At 38.8% G+C, this 23,157-nt stretch overlaps 2 protein-coding genes across 4 annotated transcripts in view; one reads left to right on the top strand and one right to left on the bottom strand.

Annotated features, from left to right (window-relative positions):
- Positions 1-9,440, bottom strand: part of LOC140225863 (ATP-binding cassette sub-family D member 3-like) — a 131,962-nt gene extending 122,522 nt beyond the window's left edge. For all 3 annotated transcript variants that reach the window (XR_011900747.1, XM_072305838.1, XM_072305839.1), the window contains exon 1: positions 9,098-9,440. Coding sequence is in view for 2 of the 3 variants with exons in the window: in XM_072305838.1 (XP_072161939.1) it covers positions 9,098-9,213 (116 nt within the window). In the remaining variant the exon portion in view is untranslated. The remainder of the gene's footprint in view (positions 1-9,097) is intronic.
- Positions 9,441-16,432: 6,992 nt separating this feature from the next.
- Positions 16,433-22,128, top strand: LOC109040407 (uncharacterized; the record flags this gene model as incomplete). Its single annotated transcript, XM_072305837.1, is given in 3 exon segments — positions 16,433-16,550; positions 17,838-18,055; positions 21,875-22,128. Coding segments are annotated over 3 exon segments (575 nt in total), but the record flags the coding sequence as incomplete, so codon positions are not given.
- Between the last annotated feature and the right edge of the window lie 1,029 nt (positions 22,129-23,157).

The following is a 23,157-nucleotide window of genomic DNA, read 5'->3' as shown; positions in this document are numbered from 1 at the left end:
AGCTGACGGTAAGGACAAGGAAGGAATGCAGTTGAAAAAATTCAAGACTAAAAACGAAGCTGTTTTCGCGTCAACGGATCTGGACGAGTATTATGAAAAGTTCAGGGCCAAGATCAATAAAGAGTCATTCGATTTTCACATGAACGGATCCGGGTGGGTGCTGAAGAAGATACAGGGTATGGAGCTACGTGTCAACCGCTATTACGCGTTACATCGAGGAGGAACCTATGTTAAGGTGCCATTTTCAACGAAACATGTTGTCAATGTAAATAACGGTGAATATAACGATTGTTTCTTCTTCGCAATGTTGGCAAAGTTCGTCCCGAAGGAAGAGAAGCATAAATATGATCCAGCTAAATGTGTAGATATACTCCATCATTATGATTTCTCGGTCGTTCGATTCCCCACGAGCATAGATGATATTATCAAATTTGAGAAAAGGAACAACGTATCGGTTTCGGTATTTGGGCTCCATGAGAGTTTGGTGTCCAACAAGAAAAAGTATACAGTTTACCCAATTAAAGTTGCCGACCCGGAAAAAGAGGACCACACCGACCTACTATGTCTCTACACCCCCGTACCTTTCAGTTACCATTATTGCTGGATCAAGAACTTTGAACAACTTGTACGTAATCAGTTGACAAAACATAAAACTCGTATCTACATCTGTAAGAAGTGCTTTACGTACAAGTACTCGATGGAGCAATTGAATCCGCGTCATGCTTTCCAAAAAATTTCGCCTCCGCCAATGCGGGAAATGAGAAGAGAAGACGAAAAATAAAGTTTGAATATTTTTCTGACCAGACCAAAAGACTACTCATCTGAGGAGCTTTCGCGGTCATACAGGACGCGCTTGTTGCATCTCCATTTTTGAAGGGGATTATTGCGTGGGGAAAATCTTAGGAGACGCTTCAAGAAAGTTTCCGCTGACTTCGGAGTCGTGCGGGTTGCATCAATAATTTTGGAATGCGTTCCTGGTGCCTCTCATAGGCATACCTACCGTGTATGGAAGAAAATGATAACTCGATTTTCTTCTTCTTCAAGGTTAAAATTTTAACTCATTTTCAGAAGACAACGTGAATGTCAATCAAACTTGCCCGCCCCTCAAGGAGTCATTTCAAGTACTTTGGAGGCACATACCTGGTCCAATGAGGGGCTGCCAGCCTGTCTGTGACCTCCTGGAGATTTTGTTAAATAGGTAAATGTGTAAACGACTAAGAGTTCCGTTCTTTGGTCCGCTTGGGGTACTCTATGACAGAAATGGAAACTGTCGTAGTGTGATATTTTCTTTATCCACTGAAGAGGGGAACAAAGAAGAGCTTTTGGAGGTTTTTGGCAAGAGGATGGTGACTTGCCCGGAGTCTCTTTACCCAAGTTTTTGGGTTTTTTGGAGTTTATATCATCTCATTTTTGCAAGAAGACTGTTATTTTACCAAATGAAGTCCCCCACTTGTGAATGAATTGGATTACATTTTGCAATAAGGAACCATTACCTCTGGCTCTCCCATATAAGCACATATCTACATAGGGAAACCAATAGCACGTATTCTGTTTCTAAAATGGACCAGAAATAGTGGTTCCTAATTGCAAAATGTAATCCATTTAATGCTTATAGCTATGAGGTAGATATCTCCTTGCTGTGTAGCAAAGTTTCTCGGATCCGTCTTATTTTTTTACACCCTTGAGTGTCATTTTTAATTAATCAGTTCAAAGCTATTTCGACGATTAATAATTAATTGTTAGATCGAAGAAGAAATTTTCTTCGGAAAGCTATGGCTGAATTGACTTTGCAACTGAACTTGTGAGAGCATCAACTGAGGCAAATTTTGCAGAAAGTTATACATGGTAAGTGATAATTATTTCAACGCTCTCTTAGTTTTAAAAAGAGATGAGTTTTAAAAATGAAAGTCTACACAACTGTAGATATCCCTGAAAAGAAATACGATTGTAGAATCCCAAGAAAAGAAAAAGAAGAAAGAAAAGAAATACGAAGAAATCCAATGATAAATTGCAACTACGTTGGGTACTTATTTCAAATTAATTGCTCTAAAAATTGTTCCTTCAATGAGTAAATAGGCAACATTCTCAACACTATAATGCAATAGAAATAATTTTACCATGGCATTGAAATTTAAAGAAATGTGTGCTGCTTGAGTAATAGAAGTTTGGAAATCAGGGCATTCAACAGCTTCCCAGACCTCATTAGTGTAACAATAGCTACGTTTATGCGAGGCTCGAAACCGGGGTTTCACGAAACCCGAGTTTGTAATGCAAGTTTCCTCCGTCGGGTTTATGCGGGCGCTGTAACCCGACTTTCGCGGGAAATCAAACTTTCCGATTTTGGCGCTGTTTATGCGCATATTTTCGATTGAACTTGAATTTCATGTTGGCGCCATTTTCACAAGCTATACTTCATTTTTCCACTATGAATTGATTCAATAAATTATTAGGTATTACTCTTTTATCCTGTGTATGTTCAATTTTTCCACAATATATAAGCGGAGGCTTCATCTTCACTAGAAAAGCCTTTACTGACTTTCTGAGCAACAGTTGGAAAAATGACAGTAGATGTTTAATCATTTTACGTTCATCTTTAAAATTGAATGAATACCTAATCTCAACAACCCTCCAAATCATGCTCGAGCTTATATTCTGAGTTCAGAAAAGTTGCCGTAGGTAATTTTTAGTGATGTTAAAAATAATTGTGGCAGGCGCGGAAATTCATCATGTTGTTGATTGAGCTTCTAATGATCTTACAATAGGTAGATATAGGCATTGAAAGTGAAGGAGTGCTAATCCAGTAAAGCACCGCACCTTCACTCCATGCTGTCGTAAAGATTGTGTGTCTGCCATTATTGTAGTGAAACAAATGAAGAATCGGGATATACTTATGGGAATTCCTCCTTCAAGATATGATCAAAATAAGCAGATATTGATAGGTCAACAATGTATCGCTGAAGCAGAAGCGTCTAAATCCTCTTGAGGCAACGGACGGTGACAATCTCAACAAACTGGTGACGCTTCACAAATTTTGAATTTCCACATTCCCAGAGACACGCGCTGAAATCCTGTTTCTCACCCCTCTTTCCGACTGCTCTCCGAGTCCATGAGCAAGACAGGAAGAAAATAGGCAAGCTACCTACCACTGTTTGCCTACCTATGTGTGTTTTTCTTAAACTTGATTTTCAAAGGTGACTCATGTAAAGAGCAACTGACAAACAAGATTTCAGAACCTGCCATTGCATTTCACTAACCTAAGACACAAACCCAACCTTACCATTGATATTCTTTCGCTTGGATTGTATATTATTCTCCCACTGAGATTCGATATGAACTCAATTCAAAAATCCTTCTGAATTTAATTATTCAGGTAGATTGGATTCTGGAGCTCTCAGTCTATCTGTAAAGCGCATTTACTAACATTCACTGCTGTCAAAAGATATTTTTGCACAGGCAGAGCCACTTTCCACAGTTGATGCATCTCTAACGCAAAAGCTCAATTATGACAAGTGGTTCAACGACCAAAAATTGTTACACGCCTCAATAAAAACCTTATTCTTATCTCAAATTGAAAATCTTGGATCACAGAGCACTCACCGAAGAATCTCCTTCCTTCTGCATCAGTATGAGAAGAGTGACGATACTTTGGAGCAATAACTTTGAACTAGTTTCAATAAATGATGGCTTCAGAATTTGAGTCATCATTTACAAGAGATTGGATCAAAGAAATAAGTCAGCAGGTCACGGTTGTGGCTGGTCTCACACTTCCAGTAGGACAACCAGGAAATAGATACACGGATAACACACAAATTCAAGAGCTACGCAGCTCTGATTGGATCAGATTTTAGATTTAATCGGTAGATTGAAATGAAAAAATTCGGTACACTACTTAAAGGGAAGCAGGGTGCCTTATCTTGAAATCCTAGGCAAATCGTGCGGATACAGTAAAAAAGTTCTCCGCAGATGATGAACTGGTAGGTAAGGCTATTACTCAATTGTAGCCTGTAAAGCTCTTCGCTTGCTTTGCTTCTGTAGTCATAAAATGTTGATTAGAGTTGCAAGAATAATCTGAAAAAGCAGTAATAAGCCTGGATTCCATCTGACACTAAACACCTTCACTAGAAAATAACGTCCTACGTTTAGCTAAATAATGATAAATAATCCACATATAACTGAAGGAATCACGCAAAAGTGCTTCAGAAACAATTATAGTAAAATTATGGTTGTAAAAAATGTTGAATAATGGCAAAATTAAAGCTAAATCGTGGGATAAGCACCAGTTGTTTACGAACGTTATGATAATAAATCCGCCATATTGCCGATCGCGCACCTAAAATCGCATCTGAAGTCGAATTTCAACTAATTTCAACCTCCGGTTCGTTTATGCGGAGTGCGGAAACCTAGTCTTTAGTGTAAAATAAGGTTTCAAACACAAATTTTGGAAACCTACATTTCGTTAGTTCCGTATCGTTTATGCCGTGATTTGAACCTTGGTTTCAAACTCAGGTTTCGATTGAAGTCAGGTTAAGAGGCTCGCATAAACATAGCTAATCTAAAAATTGTAAGGATCAAAAGTGTCAAGCTCTCAGAATTTTTGTTCTCTGATTATCAAGAAGCCCTGCTAGAAATGTTCAGTGTCATTTTTGTTTTTGTTTGTGAAAGGAAATTATTTTAAGATTTTCTTGGCATTCTTGGTGTCCTCTGAGACTCTGAGAATTTTTGTACTTTATTTTTCATCAAATAATGAACATTTTCATTGTAATTTTTGTCTATATTTAGGAGAGTACATTATTCAATGATTATCTTCAGTATGTATTAGATCTTTCCCCCAGCGACAAGGTTTACTGAAATTTTAAGAGATCTATATGGATTACATTTTGCAAAAAGGAACCACTATCTTTGGCTCTCCAATAAAAGCACATATCTGCATAGGGAAACCAATGGCATGTATGTTGTTTCTAAAATGGGGCAGAAATAGTGGTTCCTTATTGCAAAATGTAATCCATATAGTCCTCATAGGTACTGACCTGCATCATGGTCAGTATCATCTTTGAGGAGTAAATGAAAACAAATTATTTTCTCTTGGTTCCTCAATTCAGGGCTCTGATGAATAAACCCTGTTTGACAACAATGTTAGTAGGTAAAATTGCTCCCTCCAAAATCCTTTGAGCGGTATCAATTTAGTGGTAAAGTTATCAACGACCCTCATTGAATCTCATCTGGTTCACTGAATTTCTGAGGGATAGACAGGGTGACAGGTTCTGTAAAAGTTAGGAAATTAAGCCCTCCTCACTGTGAAAATATGTCAGGTAGTTTTGCTGCGGAGCATTGAAATTCCTTCTCCCAGTAAAAAAATTGGACTTTTCAGTTTAAAGAGACTAAACACTTTAAATTAAGTCAAGTAAAAACTTAAAATTTTTGTGAAAAGAATTTTTATTTGAGACACCTAATGTCAAAAGAGGACATTCCAAAATCAGGGAAAAGTTAGTGACCACTAGGTACGCTTAAAATCCCAGAAAAGAATTTTCTGCCCATCGAAGTCATTAATTACACAGTTTTCAGAAATTATGTTGGATTATTTATCAGCAGAGAAATGAAAAGACTCTGAAAGTCTTTGTGGATGAACTTTGTGGATTGCGGTAAGTAGGTTCCCAGTTTGGCCATGGCATTGATATATTTGTTTCGTCATTAATCATTATCAATAAAAATATCCCTATCTACCGTAAATGTTGGAAAACCAGTGTGCATGTAATCTGGTAATCCTTAATTAATCAACTGTAGATTTCTTACCTGCTAAACTGCCTGATGAGTTGAAAAAAATGTTCACTTTGAGACAGATTCTTATGTCCTGGTTCATGCTTTCGTAAGTTGAGTTGCAATGTCAATTCCGTCGTAGCTTTCAGCAGAAAATTTCTTCCTTGATATAACGTTTGATGATTCATTGTTGAGATAGCTTTGAACTGATTGATGATGAATGAAACTAAAAGTGCCATTAATCGATGAATCAGAGATCAAAGTAAGATGTGAAGCTATAAGAGCAGGGATCGTAACGGACAAAAGTGAACGTCTGTTCTACGTGTCTAAACTGAGACTTATCTGAGAAATTTAGCGACACCACACAGAGGTTTTCACTTCGTAATAAAGCTTAAAATTATTTATCACTGGAGGAGTTTCTTTAGTAAATTAGCATGCTTAAAGGTACATCCTGACGTGAGAGAAAAACAATGGTATTGGTACCTGAGCATAAGTATGTATGTCCTTGAGTGTTCACGTAGAAAGACTCTTAACAAACATTAAATAAGGAAACAAAACTGGATGAAGGTACTGTAATACCTAATTTACTTTAAAACTGCTAAGAGAAGAACCAAAAGACAAATCTCACTTATCTTAAATGTATAAACACTTGGTATTGCTCAGAGAAACCTTGAGCGAAATGGACTCATATCCGTAGAATTTGAGGAGTAAAAAGGCTGTAATGCCAGAAAAATGTGAGCTTCACGCACTCTTGAATGGATTCAGGATTACATAATTTTAGTGAAGCGACTTTGAATCACTTGATTTGAACCAAAAATGAAGAGAGAACAATGAGAGAATAGAATGGTGAGGTTTCGAGTTCTAAGATTGGATATTCAGAATTCACTTCACAATGAGGCGATAGACTTCTGCTCCAGGTTGTAAAACACAATGATAATATGATTGTCACAAACATCGTTGAAGTCGTAAATAGATTGAATTCATTGAAACCAAATGATTTCATATTGTCTCGATCGTTCTTGATGTCCATGAAATAGGAACTAACCTAACATTCGTGATTTGTTTTGTTGTTCCGCTCGTGAGTTGAATTGGTTGATGACTGCAGAGAGCACTAACACTGTTACTCTACCGTGTCTATGTTTTAGTGAAAGCGGGTTTCATGATTTTCGGGATGCTGTCCAAGATACAGCCTAAACAGTAAAAGTAAACCCCAACTTATGTATAGTTTTAGGAATCCTCATATCTTCAAGATGATTCCTGGAAATAACCATAACTTCATTCCAGAATAGTGTAAGCGAGAAATTCAATGATAAACATCGGCAGGTCGGGTCGCCCATTGCACCCGAAAAGCAGTTTAGACGCAATTTTTCTCTTAGGATGCCTTGGATCTTAATGAAACTTAAATGCACACTACACGGGAACATGACAATTCTTTTGATATAACATTATATAGGGCTCTGATGTCTCTTATTCTCCATAGCTTGTATAGAACGTGAAAATGGTCAAAGTGGATACTTTTCGCTATTTTAGGCACACATGCGTAATTATCTCGTTTAATAAATCATCACCTCCTTGAAACTCAACAGTTCGTTAGACGGGACCGAGACGCATCTTTAGACACCAAAATTTCTGAAATCCGTTGCTCCGTTGCTTTGAAAAGCTTTTGAAACCGCAACTAAAAACCCAAATAAGCCAAGTACGTGTAACTATGGTGTCGTTGCCTCGACCGGGCTGTGCTGTGTTGCCAATTGTTGGAGGATAGGTTACTTGCCCGGTTGTGGCTACCGCCACTCATGAAATTTTAGTTACGAAACATGTATCAGAATGCTGAAATTCGTACCTTGTCTAGTGGTCCATTACGTTCTGTACGTCAAAAAAACAAAAATTGGAGAGTCATGGTAACTAATGTTCAGTTATATGACTTAATGTTAGATTCAGTGGTGATGTAGGTCTGTGTTGAGGTACCATCATGAAATGTACTTTTTTTCAATAGCGCACCAATCCGTGTACTTTTGTACGTCACAGCCAATCTTCAGGATGGTTGCCTTGCCACCACCGTCTGTATTTTCTCTATGAGCATGAGGCATGAAGTCGTGCGTTCCAGCTGCGAGTAATCAACTTTATTTTTATTTTTAAAATGATTATTATTATATTTTGGTAAGTTTCCAAATCCTCTCATACATTGATATGTTTTACTTTTGGTGACTTATGAGCTTACATTGGCGCCTTTTAAATTACAATAGTGACTTTAGGATGACATTGGCAACTTAACAATGATATTCGCATCTTCATGATTCCATTAGCGACTTTATGATGACGTTTGTGATTTTATGATGTTGTTAGCGACTGTACGATGACGTTAGCAACTTAATGATTGCATTTTTATTTTATTATTTTTTTTTTTTATTGGGTGAAATAATAACAATCTACAGACTGGTAACTTAAATGTCATGTCGTAAGGTTAGGTTAGAGTATAGGTTAGTTTAGTTTTAGTTCTTAACAGTTGGTTTTTTCTGCGCATGATCATTCTTAGTCTCTCGGGCAAAATATTAACAAATGACGCATTCTAAAAACTCAAGTAAGAATGAAATAGACAGCAATTACAGTACTATTAGAGTTTTTTATAAAATTTCTATACTCCTTTAGTAGGTAGTTCCCACCATTCCTTGTAGCAGCATACAGTTTTAACAGCAGTGGTTCCTCGTTTTAAACGCCCATGGATTTTCCTGCTGATGGCGCTCACAAAACTACTTAAATCTTTTTGCAATGCTAGCGATCTGGTCCTGTGTTTTGAACCAAAATTTGCCATTTACTTATAAATGAGTCAAAATTTCACAACTGGCTGGAAGGAGGTGCTGGGAAGGCCGTAAAACTATTAGCTTTAGACTTGGTATTATTGGGTACTCCGTTCCAGTTCACCTGAATTTAAACCTGTCCCTGCATGGTGACCAAAAATAATCTTAGGTCTTGTCCACGCGAGCGCGTTTTGTGAAACTTGGGGCTAACTTGTTTCAGGAACTTATCATAATTCAGCAATACTTAACTGATTCCAAGTATCCAGAGTTTTCAGAATTAATTCACTCAAACTGCACTCGTGTGTCTCAAAGTCTCAGAAAATTGGTATAATCTCATTCAGAAGATCACAAGAAGGAACAGAGGATCACAGGAAGGAACAGAGGATTTGGTTCCTAATGCAGCTAGATCAAATTTTCAAGTTAAAAATGGTTCATAATTCAAAAATGAAATAATAAATTACCACTTCTAAGAGATGATAATTTTGTTTCAGCTGCTGCAAAAGGAAAGAGATCGGCACCTAGGAGGAAAAATTACTTAAATGACTCACTTGATTCTTGTTTGCCTTAATTTCCGGTTCGACTTTAAAATCCAAAGTAAAAGCGAGAAAGATGCAGCACCAGCCACAGTTTTCTTCGTCACAAATTTACTTATGTTAGGGGCCATAATTGGAATAAGTATCTTCGGGCCCAAAAAGTCAACGTCCGAGATGAGAATTAAACGACACTACCATTTAAATAAGAAATAATAATAATGCGAGATTAGAAGGGCATGAAGACGGTTCCGACAATTTGTCGAGTAACGCAATTACATAATCTTGTTAAGCGAAAACGATGTACTTAAAAACACAAATTTTTGCTCAACGCTAAGTATTTTTCACGTAGATCACGTCTTAAGAGCTTCACAGAGAGTATGGAAGGTTAGAGGCCCGACTCAATGCTAGGTAATTGAAACAGAAGCGCTCGCAGCGCGCTCGCTGGCGACGTACGCAACTACTATTTTCTATTGTTTTCCACAGTGACTAGCGGTAGAGTCCCTTTATACCCAGAGTAACGACAACTCGATTATTAGAGTCCCTTTATACTGAGAGTCAAGACAATGCGAATCCATTTCTGATTGGCTGACCGGATTTTAGGCCTTCACAGTGTCACAAACGGGAATAAAGATTACAGTTTCACCGATTGCAAAGATTATAATCTGGAATGGACCGGGGAATTACGGGTTCGGCAAGGAACAAACGGAATGAGGGAAGGAACGAAAAAAGGAATTCGAGAATGGGCCTATCAAAGATTACGAAAAACGTTCAATTTCTGTAATCTTTATTTCCGTTTGTGACTCCATGAAGGGTGTTGTCTTGACTCTCAGTATAAAGGGACTCTATCGATTATCAGCTGACTGGCAGCCGACCTTGGCTGGCCATGGAGGCCGAAACTAGTGCACTCAAACGAACGATATTGGGGGATAAGGATCAGGAATCTAGAGTCCCTTTATACCCAGAGTTAAGACAACTCACTTTTGGTTGGGCTGAAAGTGGCCTAAAAAAAAATCCAATTCTGATTGGTTCTCGCTCATGGAGGCCGAAACGAGTGCACCATGATGGCGGTACCTCGAATGTGAACAAGAATAATGAAAATATTACCTAATTTTGGTTTATCAAGAGTAAATTGTTATTTCCATCGGTCCAAAATGAAAATAGATTAAGAAATTATTCACAAACCAATCTCATTTTCTTTTTAATTAATCAATTTGTTGATGTTGTTGTTTTTGTTTGACAGACATCGCAGGATTCCTGATCCTTATCCCTCAATATCGTTCGTTTTGGTGCACTCGTTTCGGCCTCCATGGCCAGCCAAGGCCGGCTGCCAGTTAGAGTCCCTTTATACTGAGAGTCAAGACAATTCAGCTCATGGATGTCACAAACGGGAATAAAGATTACAGAAATTGAACGTTTTTCGTAATCTTTGATCGGCCCATTCTCAAATGCCTTTCTCCGTTCCTCCTCTCATTCCGTTTGTTCCTTGCCGAACCCGTAATTCCCTGGTCCATTCCAGATTATAATCTTTGCAATTGGTGAAAATGTAATCTTTATTCCCGTTTGTGACACTGTGGAGGCCTAAAATACGGGAACCAATCAGAAATGGATTCAAATTGTCTTGACTCTCAGTATAAAGGGACTCTACTGCCAGTCAGCTGATAATCGAGTTGTCTTAACTCTGGGTATAAAGGGACTCTACAGGAATCCTGCGATGTCTGTCACACAGAAACAACAACATCAACAAATTGATCAATTAAAAAGAAAATGAGATTGGTTTGTGAATAATTTCTTAATCTATTTTCATTTTGGACCGATGGCAATAACAATTTACTCTTGATAAACCACAATTAGGTAATATTTTCATTATTCTGGTTCACATACGAGGTACCGCCATCTTGGTGCACTAGTTTCGGCCTCCATGAGCGAGAACCAATCAGAATTGGATTTTTTTTTTTAGGCCACTTTCAGCCCAATCCTGGCCCAACCAAAAGTGAGTTGTCGTAACTCTGGGTATAAAGGGACTCTAACTAGCGGCGGGCCGCGGGCATGTTGCTGCCGGACCAAAGACATAAAGACGGAGTGCTCGTATCTAAAAGCACGGGAAAAAAGTGAAGCCTGGTTTGGCGCTGGGTGCTTGTGTGAGTGTGTAAATGAGCGCGGGAATCCATGGCGGCAAACGGAAATTTGATTTGAACTTGTCCTCTTGATTTTTCCTTATTTCTTCTTCTAAACGTGTTTTAAATGCCTAAAACGATTATATTAAGAAAGTTCGGTCTGCGTCCTAATATAATTCACCTACTTTTGCTCAGTAACAGGCAGTAATCTCAGATAATGTTAGTTTTTCTTCTGCTCATGGTGGTTCTGCAGGTTCAAACAGGCCGTTACTGTGCAAGATGACCGTTACTCCCTAATGAAATTAATCGGTCGACGACGGACCAAAACTAACCTAAAGTTAAAAAAATATGAGTGGGTTAGTGAATTTGGGCAAAAATCAACCTAGAATACTTTGTTTCCGCAATTTTATTTAGTTCCCGCCCTACATTTGAATTTCAAACTTGTCCCGATTTCCCCGCCAATCCTCTAGCCAATAGTAGAGGTGGTTGAAAAGAAGCTTCATTTTTTGCTTTTAGCCCTCCGTCTTTATGTCTTTGTGCCGGACCACCTCCACTATGGTACGTCGTTTGGGACTTTATTGAATCATAACCTCTACGCCAAGGCGGATAAAGAATGGTGGTCGTATCCTCGCATCTCGTACCCTCTTGACGTCACGATTGTAAACAAACCCAACTGCGGAGTTAGGGGGTTTGAGGCATTTTGAGGTTTACACTGCACTCTAACGCTACAAGGTATTGTATAGTCACTTATCATTGTAAGTATTTCTGGCGTTGATAGCCCGAATTTAAAGTGAAATTACTGCGGTGTATTTTATTTTGCTATCTTTATCAGTAAATAATTTAAAAACCGTGAGAGGTTTTTTTTTTTTTCTTTCTTTCTTTTTTAATATTTCTTATTTTCTCCATAGGTACCTGATTATCAATATAATTTTTCGGGGAATCCCCCGAACCCCCTTATCTGCGGGGAGTCCTCCCTTTGTTTTTCAGAAATCCCCGACCCCCTCTCCGTTTTTCCAATTTTCACACTTGTCTCCCAAATTTCCGAAAGTACAAATTTCTCCTGGAAGCATCAAAAAGAAGAATGATTGGACGTTATTTCCAAATTTCTAAGGAAAAACTACCGCATTACAGCTCTCAAAAATCCGAAATATACTGAGTCCAAAATGATAGGTCCAGTTTCGTCAGAAAGTTGCACATGTGCGTGAAGGAACGAGCCCATCGGGTACATTTCTTTAAACACAAATTTCAGCCAGAAATATTAATCATTAGAATGATTGTAACTTCCTTGCAAATTCTCCGTAAAAATTTTACCTCAGACTACGATCTGAAAGCGTTTCATCAGGAAGGAAAACTCATAATTCCGTTTGGAAGTTGTATGAGCCTCGCGCCGCGGCATCGCATCGGGTACACTTCGGGTACATTTCGGGTACATTTCAAATCGCGCGGTAAAAGCCCGTACCCTCTGCACGTCACACATCTTCAAGATGGCAGCCAAAATCGAAATGCGACCACCATTCTTTATCCGCCTTGCCTCTACGCTACTCTGAACGCAGTTCTCTGGGACTAAACTACGTCACTGGGGACTTTACCAATAAAACCCAGTTGGGACATTACTGATCCCGCCTCGAAGTTATTCCTGCGTTGCCAGCTGTAATTTTCTCTATCAGATTATTATTTCCGTTCTACGAGCGGCTAGAGTCCCTTTATACTGAGAGTCAAGACAATTTGAATCCATTTCTGATTGGTTCCCGTATTTTAGGCCTCCACAGTGTCACAAACGGGAATAAAGATTACATTTTCACCAATTGCAAAGATTATAATCTGGAATGGACCAGGGAATTACGGGTTCGGCAAGGAACAAACGGAATGAGAGGAGGAACGGAGAAAGGCATTTGAGAATGGGCCGATCAAAGATTACGAAAAACGTTCAATTTCTGTAATCTTTATTCCCGTTTGTGACATCCATGAGCCGAATTGTCTTGACTCTCACAAGGGGTAGAGTCCCTTTATACCCAGAGTTACGACAACTCACTTTTGGTTGGGCCAGGATTGGGCTGAAAGTGGCCTAAAAAAAATCCAATTCTGATTGGTTCTCGCTCATGGAGGCCGAAACGAGTGCACCAAGATGGCGGTACCTCGAATGTGAACAAGAATAATGAAAATATTACCTAATTGTGGTTTATCAAGAGTAAATTGTTATTTCCATAGGTCCAAAATGAAAATAGATTAAGAAATTATTCACAAACCAATCTCATTTTCTTTTTAATTGATCACTTTGTTGATGTTGTTGTTTTTGTGTGACAGACATCGCAGGATTCCTGATCCTTATCCCTCAATATCGTTCGTTTGGGTGCACTCGTTTCGGCTTCCATGGCCAGCCAAGGACGGCTGCCAGTCAGCTGATAATCGAGTTGTCGTAACTCTGGGTATAAAGGGACTCTAACAAGGGGAGTCTTTGAAGTGACATCCTGGGATTTTGCTTGTACATGAAGAAGAGACAAATCTAAGGTTGACGTACTTTCTTTTAGCCGCCACCTCCCAACCGTTCTCGAGATATCGATTTTTAAAGTTACGATTTTTGCACGTTTCCGCGCGGAGTTCTGGCGAGTCTACTGAGCGCCGGCAAGCTGCACGAAGCGCGTTTCCTATGAGCGCTGCAGTCCGGCCATCCTTATCAACTGTTCCATGGCCGAGTGGTAGAGTAGTCGCCTACCGCTTCATCGATAGCGGGGTCGAGTCTCGCTTCGTGCCGTAGCTTTTAAGGTACACCCCAATGTGTTTTTACAAGTTTTCTTTATTTTTATCACACACCAAGGGGTCCGCCCCCTGGCCGCTACGCGGCCCAACCCCCGGGGCGAAAAGGCCCGCTTCGCGACAAGCGAAATCATCGAAACCGACCGTTGACGGTTGCAAATTCAGAGTAAGGAAAAAGTCATTAAGAATATTGTGTGGTGGAAAATTTTTATTTGAAACATCCTTTTATCATTCAATTAAAATTATTTACTTACCCAGTAACCGTCAACGGTCGATTTCGACGATTTCGCTCGCCGCGAAGCGGGCCTTTTCGCCCCGGGGGTTTATTTTTATCACACACCAAGGGGTCCGCCCCCTGGCCGCTACGCGGCCCAACCCCCGGGGCGAAAAGGCCCGCTTCGCGACAAGCGAAATCATCGAAACCGACCGTTGACGGTTGCAAATTCAGAGTAAGGAAAAAGTCATTAAGAATATTGTGTGGTGGAAAATTTTTATTTGAAACATCCTTTTATCATTCAATTAAAATTATTTACTTACCCAGTAACCGTCAACGGTCGATTTCGATGATTTCGCTCGCCGCGAAGCGGGCCTTTTCGCCCCGGGGGTTTATTTTTATCACACACCAAGGGGTCCGCCCCCTGGCCGCTACGCGGCCCAACCCCCGGGGCGAAAAGGCCCGCTTCGCGACAAGCGAAATCATCGAAACCGACCGTTGACGGTTGCAAATTCAGAGTAAGGAAAAAGTCATTAAGAATATTGTGTGGTGGAAAATTTTTATTTGAAACATCCTTTTATCATTCAATTAAAATTATTTACTTACCCAGTAACCGTCAACGGTCGATTTCGATGATTTCGCTCGCCGCGAAGCGGGCCTTTTCGCCCCGGGGGTTGGGCCGCGTAGCGGCCAGGGGGCGGACCCCTTGGTGTGTGATAAAAATAAAGAAAACTTGTAAAAACACATTATATTCTTGTTCACATTCGAGGTACGGCCATCTTGGTGCACTCGTTTCGGCCTCCATGAGCGAGAACCAATCAGAATTGGATTTTTTTTAGGCCACTTTCAGGCCAATCCTGACCCAACCAAAAGTGAGTTGTCGTAACTCTGGGTATAAAGGGACTCTAGTCCGCGCGGCACGGATAAATCCGTACGCCTGGCATTACTGATCCAAGCGTTCTCTGAGATTCTTGTTTGACGATCCATCCGACTCCATCCGTGTCGTCATGACCCACGTCATCTCCGTTCATCTCCGTTTTTTGGATTAAATCCTAAGATGAATTCTAGAACGCACCCTATGTCTTCGGTATGGACAGATCGCTTCAAGCGTCCAGCCCACATACAAACTAGAGGCTTCAAAGTAGAGTCCCTTTATACTGAGAGTCAAAACAATTTGAATCCATTTCTGATTGGTTCCCGTATTTTAGGCCTCCGCAGTGTCACAAACGGGAATAAAGATTACATTTTCACCAATTGCAAAGATTATAATCTGAAATGGACCAGGGAATTACGGGTTCGGCAAGGAACAAACGGAATGAGAGGAGGAACGGAGAAAGGCATTTGAGAATGGGCCGATCAAAGATTACGAAAAACGTTCAATTTCTGTAATCTTTATTCCCGTTTGTGACATCCATGAGCCGAATTGTCTTGACTCTCAGTATAAAGGGACTCTACTTCAAAGAGACTCATCGATGCCTTTCCTGGCCCTCTCATTGGCCAGCGGTTTAAGTCGGGGCAATCGATGAGTCTCTTTGAAGCCTCTAGAAGCGTATTTTCGTTGATGATCGGTCGAACCAAAATGGGTGGATCAAGCGGTTCCGTATTTTGTTTTGACGCGATCATAATTTTTCGGAACAACATCGTGATTCACCAGACAGATAGAAGGTGGAATTCTTACAAACGTTGGAGCCAAAATATAATCCTACAAAAAGTAGGGTTTAGAAATGACCTGATGAAGACATAGAATAATAAAGCTAACGCCTCTTAGGCGTAGCCTTCTTATTCTATGATGATGATGGTATCCGACCAGCATCAATTTCGGAAGTTTGTTTGTTTTGTTTTTTTTTTTTTTTTTTTTTTTTTTTAGGGGGGGGAGAGAGTCTACAAACCCGATTATGATCCCGCCGCCATTGCCGCGACATTTTGGCTCGACCGATCATCAACGAAAATACGCTTTAGTTTGTATGTGGGCTGGAGGCTGGACGCTTCATGGAGGGCTTGAGGGCCCAAAAGTGCAGCCACCCTTCTAACCAACTTCTAACGCACAAAATTTCAATGCCAGTCCGTAGATTCCAATTCTAACGAAGATGGCTAAGAAAGTACATAACTGAGCGTTCTTCCACAAAAATGAGTAAATTTATGCAAAAACTAAGTCAAATACGTGCTTGATAAACGATGGTTCGTAACAGTTGTATTAATAAATCGCTCTGGATAATTGAAATTCATAGGTTGGCTGCATTTCTGGGCCCTAACTTTATTCGCGGAGGCATCGGTGAAGGCCTGATGGATTTTCGGCATAGGATTTTCGGAGTTTCACATCTGTCTATGCTCTCGCTATACAGGTACAGGTACTCTAGTTCCTGTCATCTGGGTCCTGGTCCTGCCGGTTTGTTTTTATTTTATTCTTAATTTCCCATGAAGATAGGCGTTACCCGTAAAGATCTGAAGAAATGTAACAATTTGTAATCAGGATACCCCAAGGTACACTCTACTACAGGTATGGACAAACGGGGTGCCGAAGTGGCAGCGCTGAGAAAATCGGCGATCAAGTGACGTATGAAGTCGTACCGTCCATTTGCTGCGCAGGTCTTCGCAGTCGTACTCTCGATGCTGTCAAATCTACGCGTTTTGACGACTTTCTAAAATTCCATTTGTCCATACCTGTAGTAGAGTGTACCTTGGGATACCCTTCATGGATAATGCAAGATGCTCCCAAGGTAGATTTACACAGGTATGGAAAAGTTGAAAATTTCCCATGAGCCTCAGTACGTGTCACATGACCTCGTGACGTAGGTTAAGGGGCCCGTTTTTTAATTAAATTACAATCAAATTAACATTCAAACGTTTGTGCGTTTAAACGCTAAAATTAATATCGTATAACCAAAATTGTGCAAAAAATCCCACAAAATTTTGACAAACGATAAACCGAACATAATAAATCAAAATAATCAAAACATCCAAAATGGCTGACGTTAAGGGGCCGCTGGAGAGCCAATCAGAGGCCAGTTGTTTAGTTCTGTCCATACCTGTGTAAATCTACCTTGGATGCTCCGAGCCTTCCTATTTTAAAAACACCTGTACTGTCATAGAGAAAAAAAAGGAGGTGTTTGCATCTTGAGGATTTGTACCCACCTACGTCATCAATGTAAACAAGACGCTCGTTGAGGGTTATGTTGACGCTGTAAAAACTGACCATAATGTCCGATTTTTTTACTTAAATCAACTCTTTATATAATTTCAAGCACTTTTTATAGAATGACTTTTTCCCTTAAATTACACCATTTCCAAGAAAATCGACAGGATAAAAACGTCGCTGTACCCAATGACGTCATCAAAGCTATAGATACTCTATGAAAAATTCCAAGATGCCCGAAATGCAAACACCTCCTTTTTTTTCTCTATGCTGTACTGTCACCTGTCAATTCCATCAAAGCGACGAAGTTTTTGCTCTTGCTCTCTGTTTCCAAATTCCGAAGTATAATACGCAATTTTTTCCTGCTGCTATCATGCGATAAACAATTGATTTTTGTGCCTATGTGCGTTGTTCTTCCCATTTTTCCATGTGATCATAATTAAATCTGTGGTAAGAATAATTATTCTTACAATCAGTTTAATGAGTCATTGTTAATTACTTTACTCTGAACTTAATTGGAAAATTTTAAATTCTTTCTAGAAAAAAGAATGGAGCCTGCAGACATCACCATCAATAAGCGAGAGCCGATCACTCTTGGAGCCATTGTAAATCCAAGCCTGATATGGGCCTGCTATCCATCAGGAGTAAACAAGAGAGCTACTTCCTTGAAATATCAAATTGACGAGGAGCTGAACGAGTACTTTTCGAACCGGTTAAATCGCAAATCTGTTCTCCCAGAAGATCTTGAAAAACATACAGTAAGTACCTATTTGGACCGCGTTAAACAGAAAGGAACCAAGCCACATCGGGATCGAACGGAGAAAAAGAGGTTTAAAGTTTTGCTCCTGCATAAGACTCTGTGTTAAAGATGAACTTCAAGTCCAATTTCTGCAAAATTTGCTCCAACAAAAACTCTGATTTTTTGGCGATAGGTAGTAGAGCAGTGGTTGAGTTCAAAACCACTCATAACTCAATTTTTTCCAAAATGTGGGTTGGTTCCTTTCTGCTTAACTCAGTCCATTTAGAAGTTGTTTTTGAATTTTGTCATGAGGCTAAGTATGGTAGAAGTAAGTGGGGCTAGAAAGTAGTGATAGTGATGTATGAAAAAAAATCAATTTTCATTAAGTAATCGATTCGTTTTTATTTAAGAAATCAAATAGACTTAATAATCATCCTCAAAAAATCGATTTTTCAAATAATCGAGGTCCATTAGAACAAGTTTTTGCCTTTTTAACCAGCCCTTGTTTTACCGCGTGGCGCAAATTAGCCTCTTTATGTCTTTATCTGTTTGCAGATGCAATTTTTCAGAGCTCCTTCTGGTGACAGGATTGCCGGATTGCGAAGGGAAATGCCTCGTCAAAGTAAGAAATCTGTCTGTACTCATGACCCAATGTAAATTCTTTTCCTAGAGAAATCTACATTTTCTGTCAGATTTTACTTTGATAAGGGATGAGTACTAGTTAAAAAGATTACACAAAATTTTGTTTGACCTTTTTTTTCTTAGTGGTGATTTTTACTACAAACTAGAAAACGAACCTAGATTTGCAGATCGGTGTGTGATCAAGGCATTAGCCTCTGCAGTTTTACAGTCAATATAGTGGAAAGCAACAATAAAGAATCGGAGAGAGATGGTGATTTATAGAACTGAGGATCATTTTATTTAAGTAACAATACTAAAAGGCGTCAAACAAATTTCGGCTTGTTTTCACTAGTTTGTTACATTTCCGACACCTAGGCTCCCAGTCGGATGTGATACGGTTGAAAAATTTGTCAAAAAATGCATAGCTAACTCTTGGTTTTGTTACTTTTGTAGCCAATGGTTTTGGTTTATTATGGAGACTTCCTATTACTTACAGACTACCATGTTACACAGATTAAAGGGTAAACTTAAGGTAAATTTAAGATAATTGAAAATTTTACGGAGCTGAAAACAAAGAATTACTAAATTTCATTTGAATAATCATTCAAAATACTGAATAGGAGAAATCCGGAAATCAATTCTATTTCTGCTTGAAAAGTTGATTTCGGTTTAAAATCAAGATCAATAAATCAATGCAATTTTCTTGATTATTTTTTCTGAAAAATTGATATACCGATCGATATTATCTAATATCGATTTGATATCGCCATCACTACTAGAAAGTCCTGCTGAAGGAGGAAGGGGGCTTAGTTCAGCCACCCATAGCTTGCAAATGTCAGTGTTCAAGAATTAGAAAGTTAAAGAGACATACAAACAGAGATGGTTAATTTAATTAAATTTTTAAGAACCACAAATCCAGTGGCTTTAGTGGGCAGCACTGGCTAACTTTTCTTTATCATTTGATATGATGTTCCTTACAACTTTTTTAGCTCTAAAATCTCTTTTAATGGAACTTACTGATGGTCTATTCTGAGTAATGCAGGGCTGAAAAGTGAATTTTTCAACTTTTTTTCTTACGTTTCAACAATTGGGTGTTTCAGCAACTCTCTCAGATACTGTTGGTCATAATGCTGAAAGATTCACATTTAAACTTTTTTTCGCGAATTTTGATTGAAGATAATGTGATTTTCAAAGAGCAGTGTCCTTGGGAATGCCAGAGGGGAAATGCCTTGGGAATTTGTATTAAATAATAATGCAATTTGACTAGAACTGAGTCCTTTTAGTTCATGCGCAGGTTCCTAAATGTGGAAGAAGTCCAATGGAAAGGGTTGATGTTAGATCCAGTTAGTGGTTGTACCAAACTTTGCAGGCTGAAGTAGCTCATCACCTTTTCCAGAATGATTTGTGTGGCTGTGAAGTCTGCCACAGTTAAGTTGTAAGAGAAAATGAATATAACACAGAACTTTTTACTAGTGATGTTGAAATTCTACAAACTTTTAGTTCAACATCAGCATGTTTTGAATGTATTGTAAGTATTTAATTTTTATCAGGGTGTTGTGGCTGGTGAATGATAGCAAAAATTAGCATTTTTTATTATTGTTACCTTCATTTTTAGTTTTTCCCAAATTAAGTAAACTGTAAACAACGGTACTGGCAATACAGAGGGTTCATTTTTGTCATCATTTACCAACCAAAACACCTTGGTAAAAATTACACAAAATACGTAAAAAATATGGTGATGTTGATGAGTAGGAATGTTTTAAAGGTCATGCACTCACCATGAAGCTAACAATAAGTCGGCTAACTATCTAGCAGTCTGCCGAAGCTTTGTAAATTATTATGATTTTGTTACTTTTCTTCAGTAGCCAGTCTTTAGACATTTTCTCCACCTTGACAGGCCCTAAAAATTTATTTTACAACGTTTTTTGCCGGAATTTTGTGAGAAGAGCAAGCTGTTGTTGTGCATATTAATTTAAATGTTGTTAACCTTAGTCGCTTTGAGGCAGAAAGAAGTAATTGCGCATCTGAAGATTTGTCACGCAAGGAAAAACAGATTTTGTTGACATCGCCATCATTAATGCTAGCAGCAATCTAAAGATAAGCATGTGTCGTTAATATCAGGAGTAATATAGGGAAACCCTACTAAGCGCAGTGTCAATTCATACCTACTGGTTGCACTAATGAAAGTTAAATTTAAACTTTCACAAAAGATAATTTGCTGGACAAAAAGTGGAATTAACTTCAAAGGAAAAACTCTTTTTCAGCTAAAGGAAAAGTAAGTTTTTTTTTTTTTTTACACCGTGACCATTACTCCCAGTATCATTGAGATGTTCATTTGTCATTGTTGAGTCAATGATTATAATGTCAGAAAAACATTTTTTGAAACTTTCACTGGAGCAGATTCTGAGTTTTCAAACAAATCTTGATCATTGATACCACTCTCATTTTCTCGAGGAAGTTGTTTTTGGTCATTTTGAGGTGATCATAGGGTCAATGTTTCTTTAACTCCAAAGTCTGACATCGTGATTTTTGCCTGGTTTGAGTTTTCATGGGTCGATGGTGGCGGCAATGGTTGATGACAGCATTACCTCTTTTTTTTCTTTGAAGACACCACGATCATGAACACCGTGGTATGAAACTGGCTTGCTCTGCTTTGAGTGCTGACTAAACTCTGCAGTCAGCAAGTTTGTGTCCTTTCACCGCAGCAACAGCACTACTCTTGAACGTTTTGTCAGTGTATTCCATCTCTTCTCACCAAAGGCTCAGAAACTTCCCGATCTCACGATTATGATTGTATGGCCGCTGGCGGGAAAAAGTAGGAAGGCTTGTGAAAATTGAGAGGAGAGGACCAGCATGCAACAGCGTCGAAATCGGCCGTCTCCTTAAAAATCGGGGCAATTTTTTGGTAAAGAATCATAATAAGGTCATAGCTATGAAACTTTTTTGGGGAAAAAGGATTTTTGAAATAGGAAGGCTAGTTCGAAAAGTGGGAAGACTAGAAACTTTCTGCACCCTCGCAGTTCACTCGGCCACAAACCTGATTCTTCTTTTTTCAAGAAAATCGATTCATGTGACAGCTTAATTGTTTCCAGTTTATTTTCCAGAGGAAATATTTCTTTGTCCGCTTGTTTTTTTTTTTTTTTTTTTTTTTTTTTTTTTTTTTTTTTTTTTTTTTAAATGCAATTTTTACTCACCTTATTTCCTCCTATCTTTTCAGCATGTTTCTGTGAAATATGAAGGGTCATGGTTCAGAGGAGTGGTAATGGACAGAAGACCAGATGGGCCAAGAGAATTATTTTCAGTGCTGTTGGTTGATGTTGGTGTTGAAATTAAAGACCTAACTGATGACTTGATTTATCCACTACCCCAAGAAACCCAAGCACATCAAATTCAGGCTTTCTTAATAGCTTTGCACGGGATTGAACCACTTTCAGTTGAAGTTGACATCAGCGTTGGCAAAACTGTCTTGGAGTAAGAGCATTCTCACCCTTCATATTGTTAACCTCTTGTTAGTTTATTCACTTAGAGAATCTTATCATTCCTTCACTGCTCACTTTTTTATTTTGAGAGACTGCAACGAAGCTCTCTCATTTTCCTTTCAATCTTTTAAGAGGCCGGCCGCTGATTTCCAGTAAGTGCCTCTTCAAAAATTGGTGTTTTTTAGTCCTTCTATGAGCTCTTGAGGTGGTCAATAAAATATGATTCCAATGAAAGTGTGTGATAAGAAAGACATGTTTCTCAAGCTCAGACCAATGTCTTTCATCAGCACCTTGTCAAGACTCAAAAGTTCCCCCGTTCCTCATTTTTTAAAGTCGAATTATTAAAAATCTGTATTACGCTGACCCAGCTTATAATGTAACAAACTGTTTCCTAAACCTACAGGTTAAATACCAGCTTGTAGTATTACAGAGTCACTATCTAAGGCCAACATGGCATTTTCCAAGCAATGTTGCTGATTTTGCTGTGTTTATTTCTAAGATAAAACAAAGATTTATCAATCCGCTAGCTGCATCAGCTTGCTTTGCTTGCCTCCGCACCTAGCCAGGGGTAGAGGTGTTCGATTATTTGAAAAATTGCATAATCGGTAATCGAAATATGTAATTAATCAGTCAAGCAACTAATCGATTTTTCCGGACTTTGCTGTAAATGGTTAGTTTGGCTGCTGGGAACTAAAATTCAGTAGTCACCAACACGTACTGAGATACATACATGTGAATATATGTTATTGTTATATACACTAATTGTGTTTTTTTTATTGTGTGTGTGTTCGATTTTCTTCAGATGGAGAACATCGTGAGTGGGTAGACAATTTCTTGAGCATCTAAATTACAAACCAACATTTTTTAGAGTCATAATCAGCTTCTAAGAATTTATTTGACTCATTTAAGCTGATTAATTGACTAATTTAAGCTGATGAATCGACTAATCGAATTTCTGATGAATCGTAAACTATTAATCGATTGGACGATTAATCGGAAGACTGTTCATCGATTACTTTAA

The sequence above is a fragment of the Bemisia tabaci genome, unplaced genomic scaffold (genome assembly GCF_918797505.1).
Source record: "Bemisia tabaci unplaced genomic scaffold, PGI_BMITA_v3".
Lineage (NCBI taxonomy): Eukaryota > Metazoa > Arthropoda > Insecta > Hemiptera > Aleyrodidae > Bemisia > Bemisia tabaci.
Note: the sequence above shows the minus strand (reverse complement) of the source record. Positions and strands in the feature narration are given on the sequence as shown.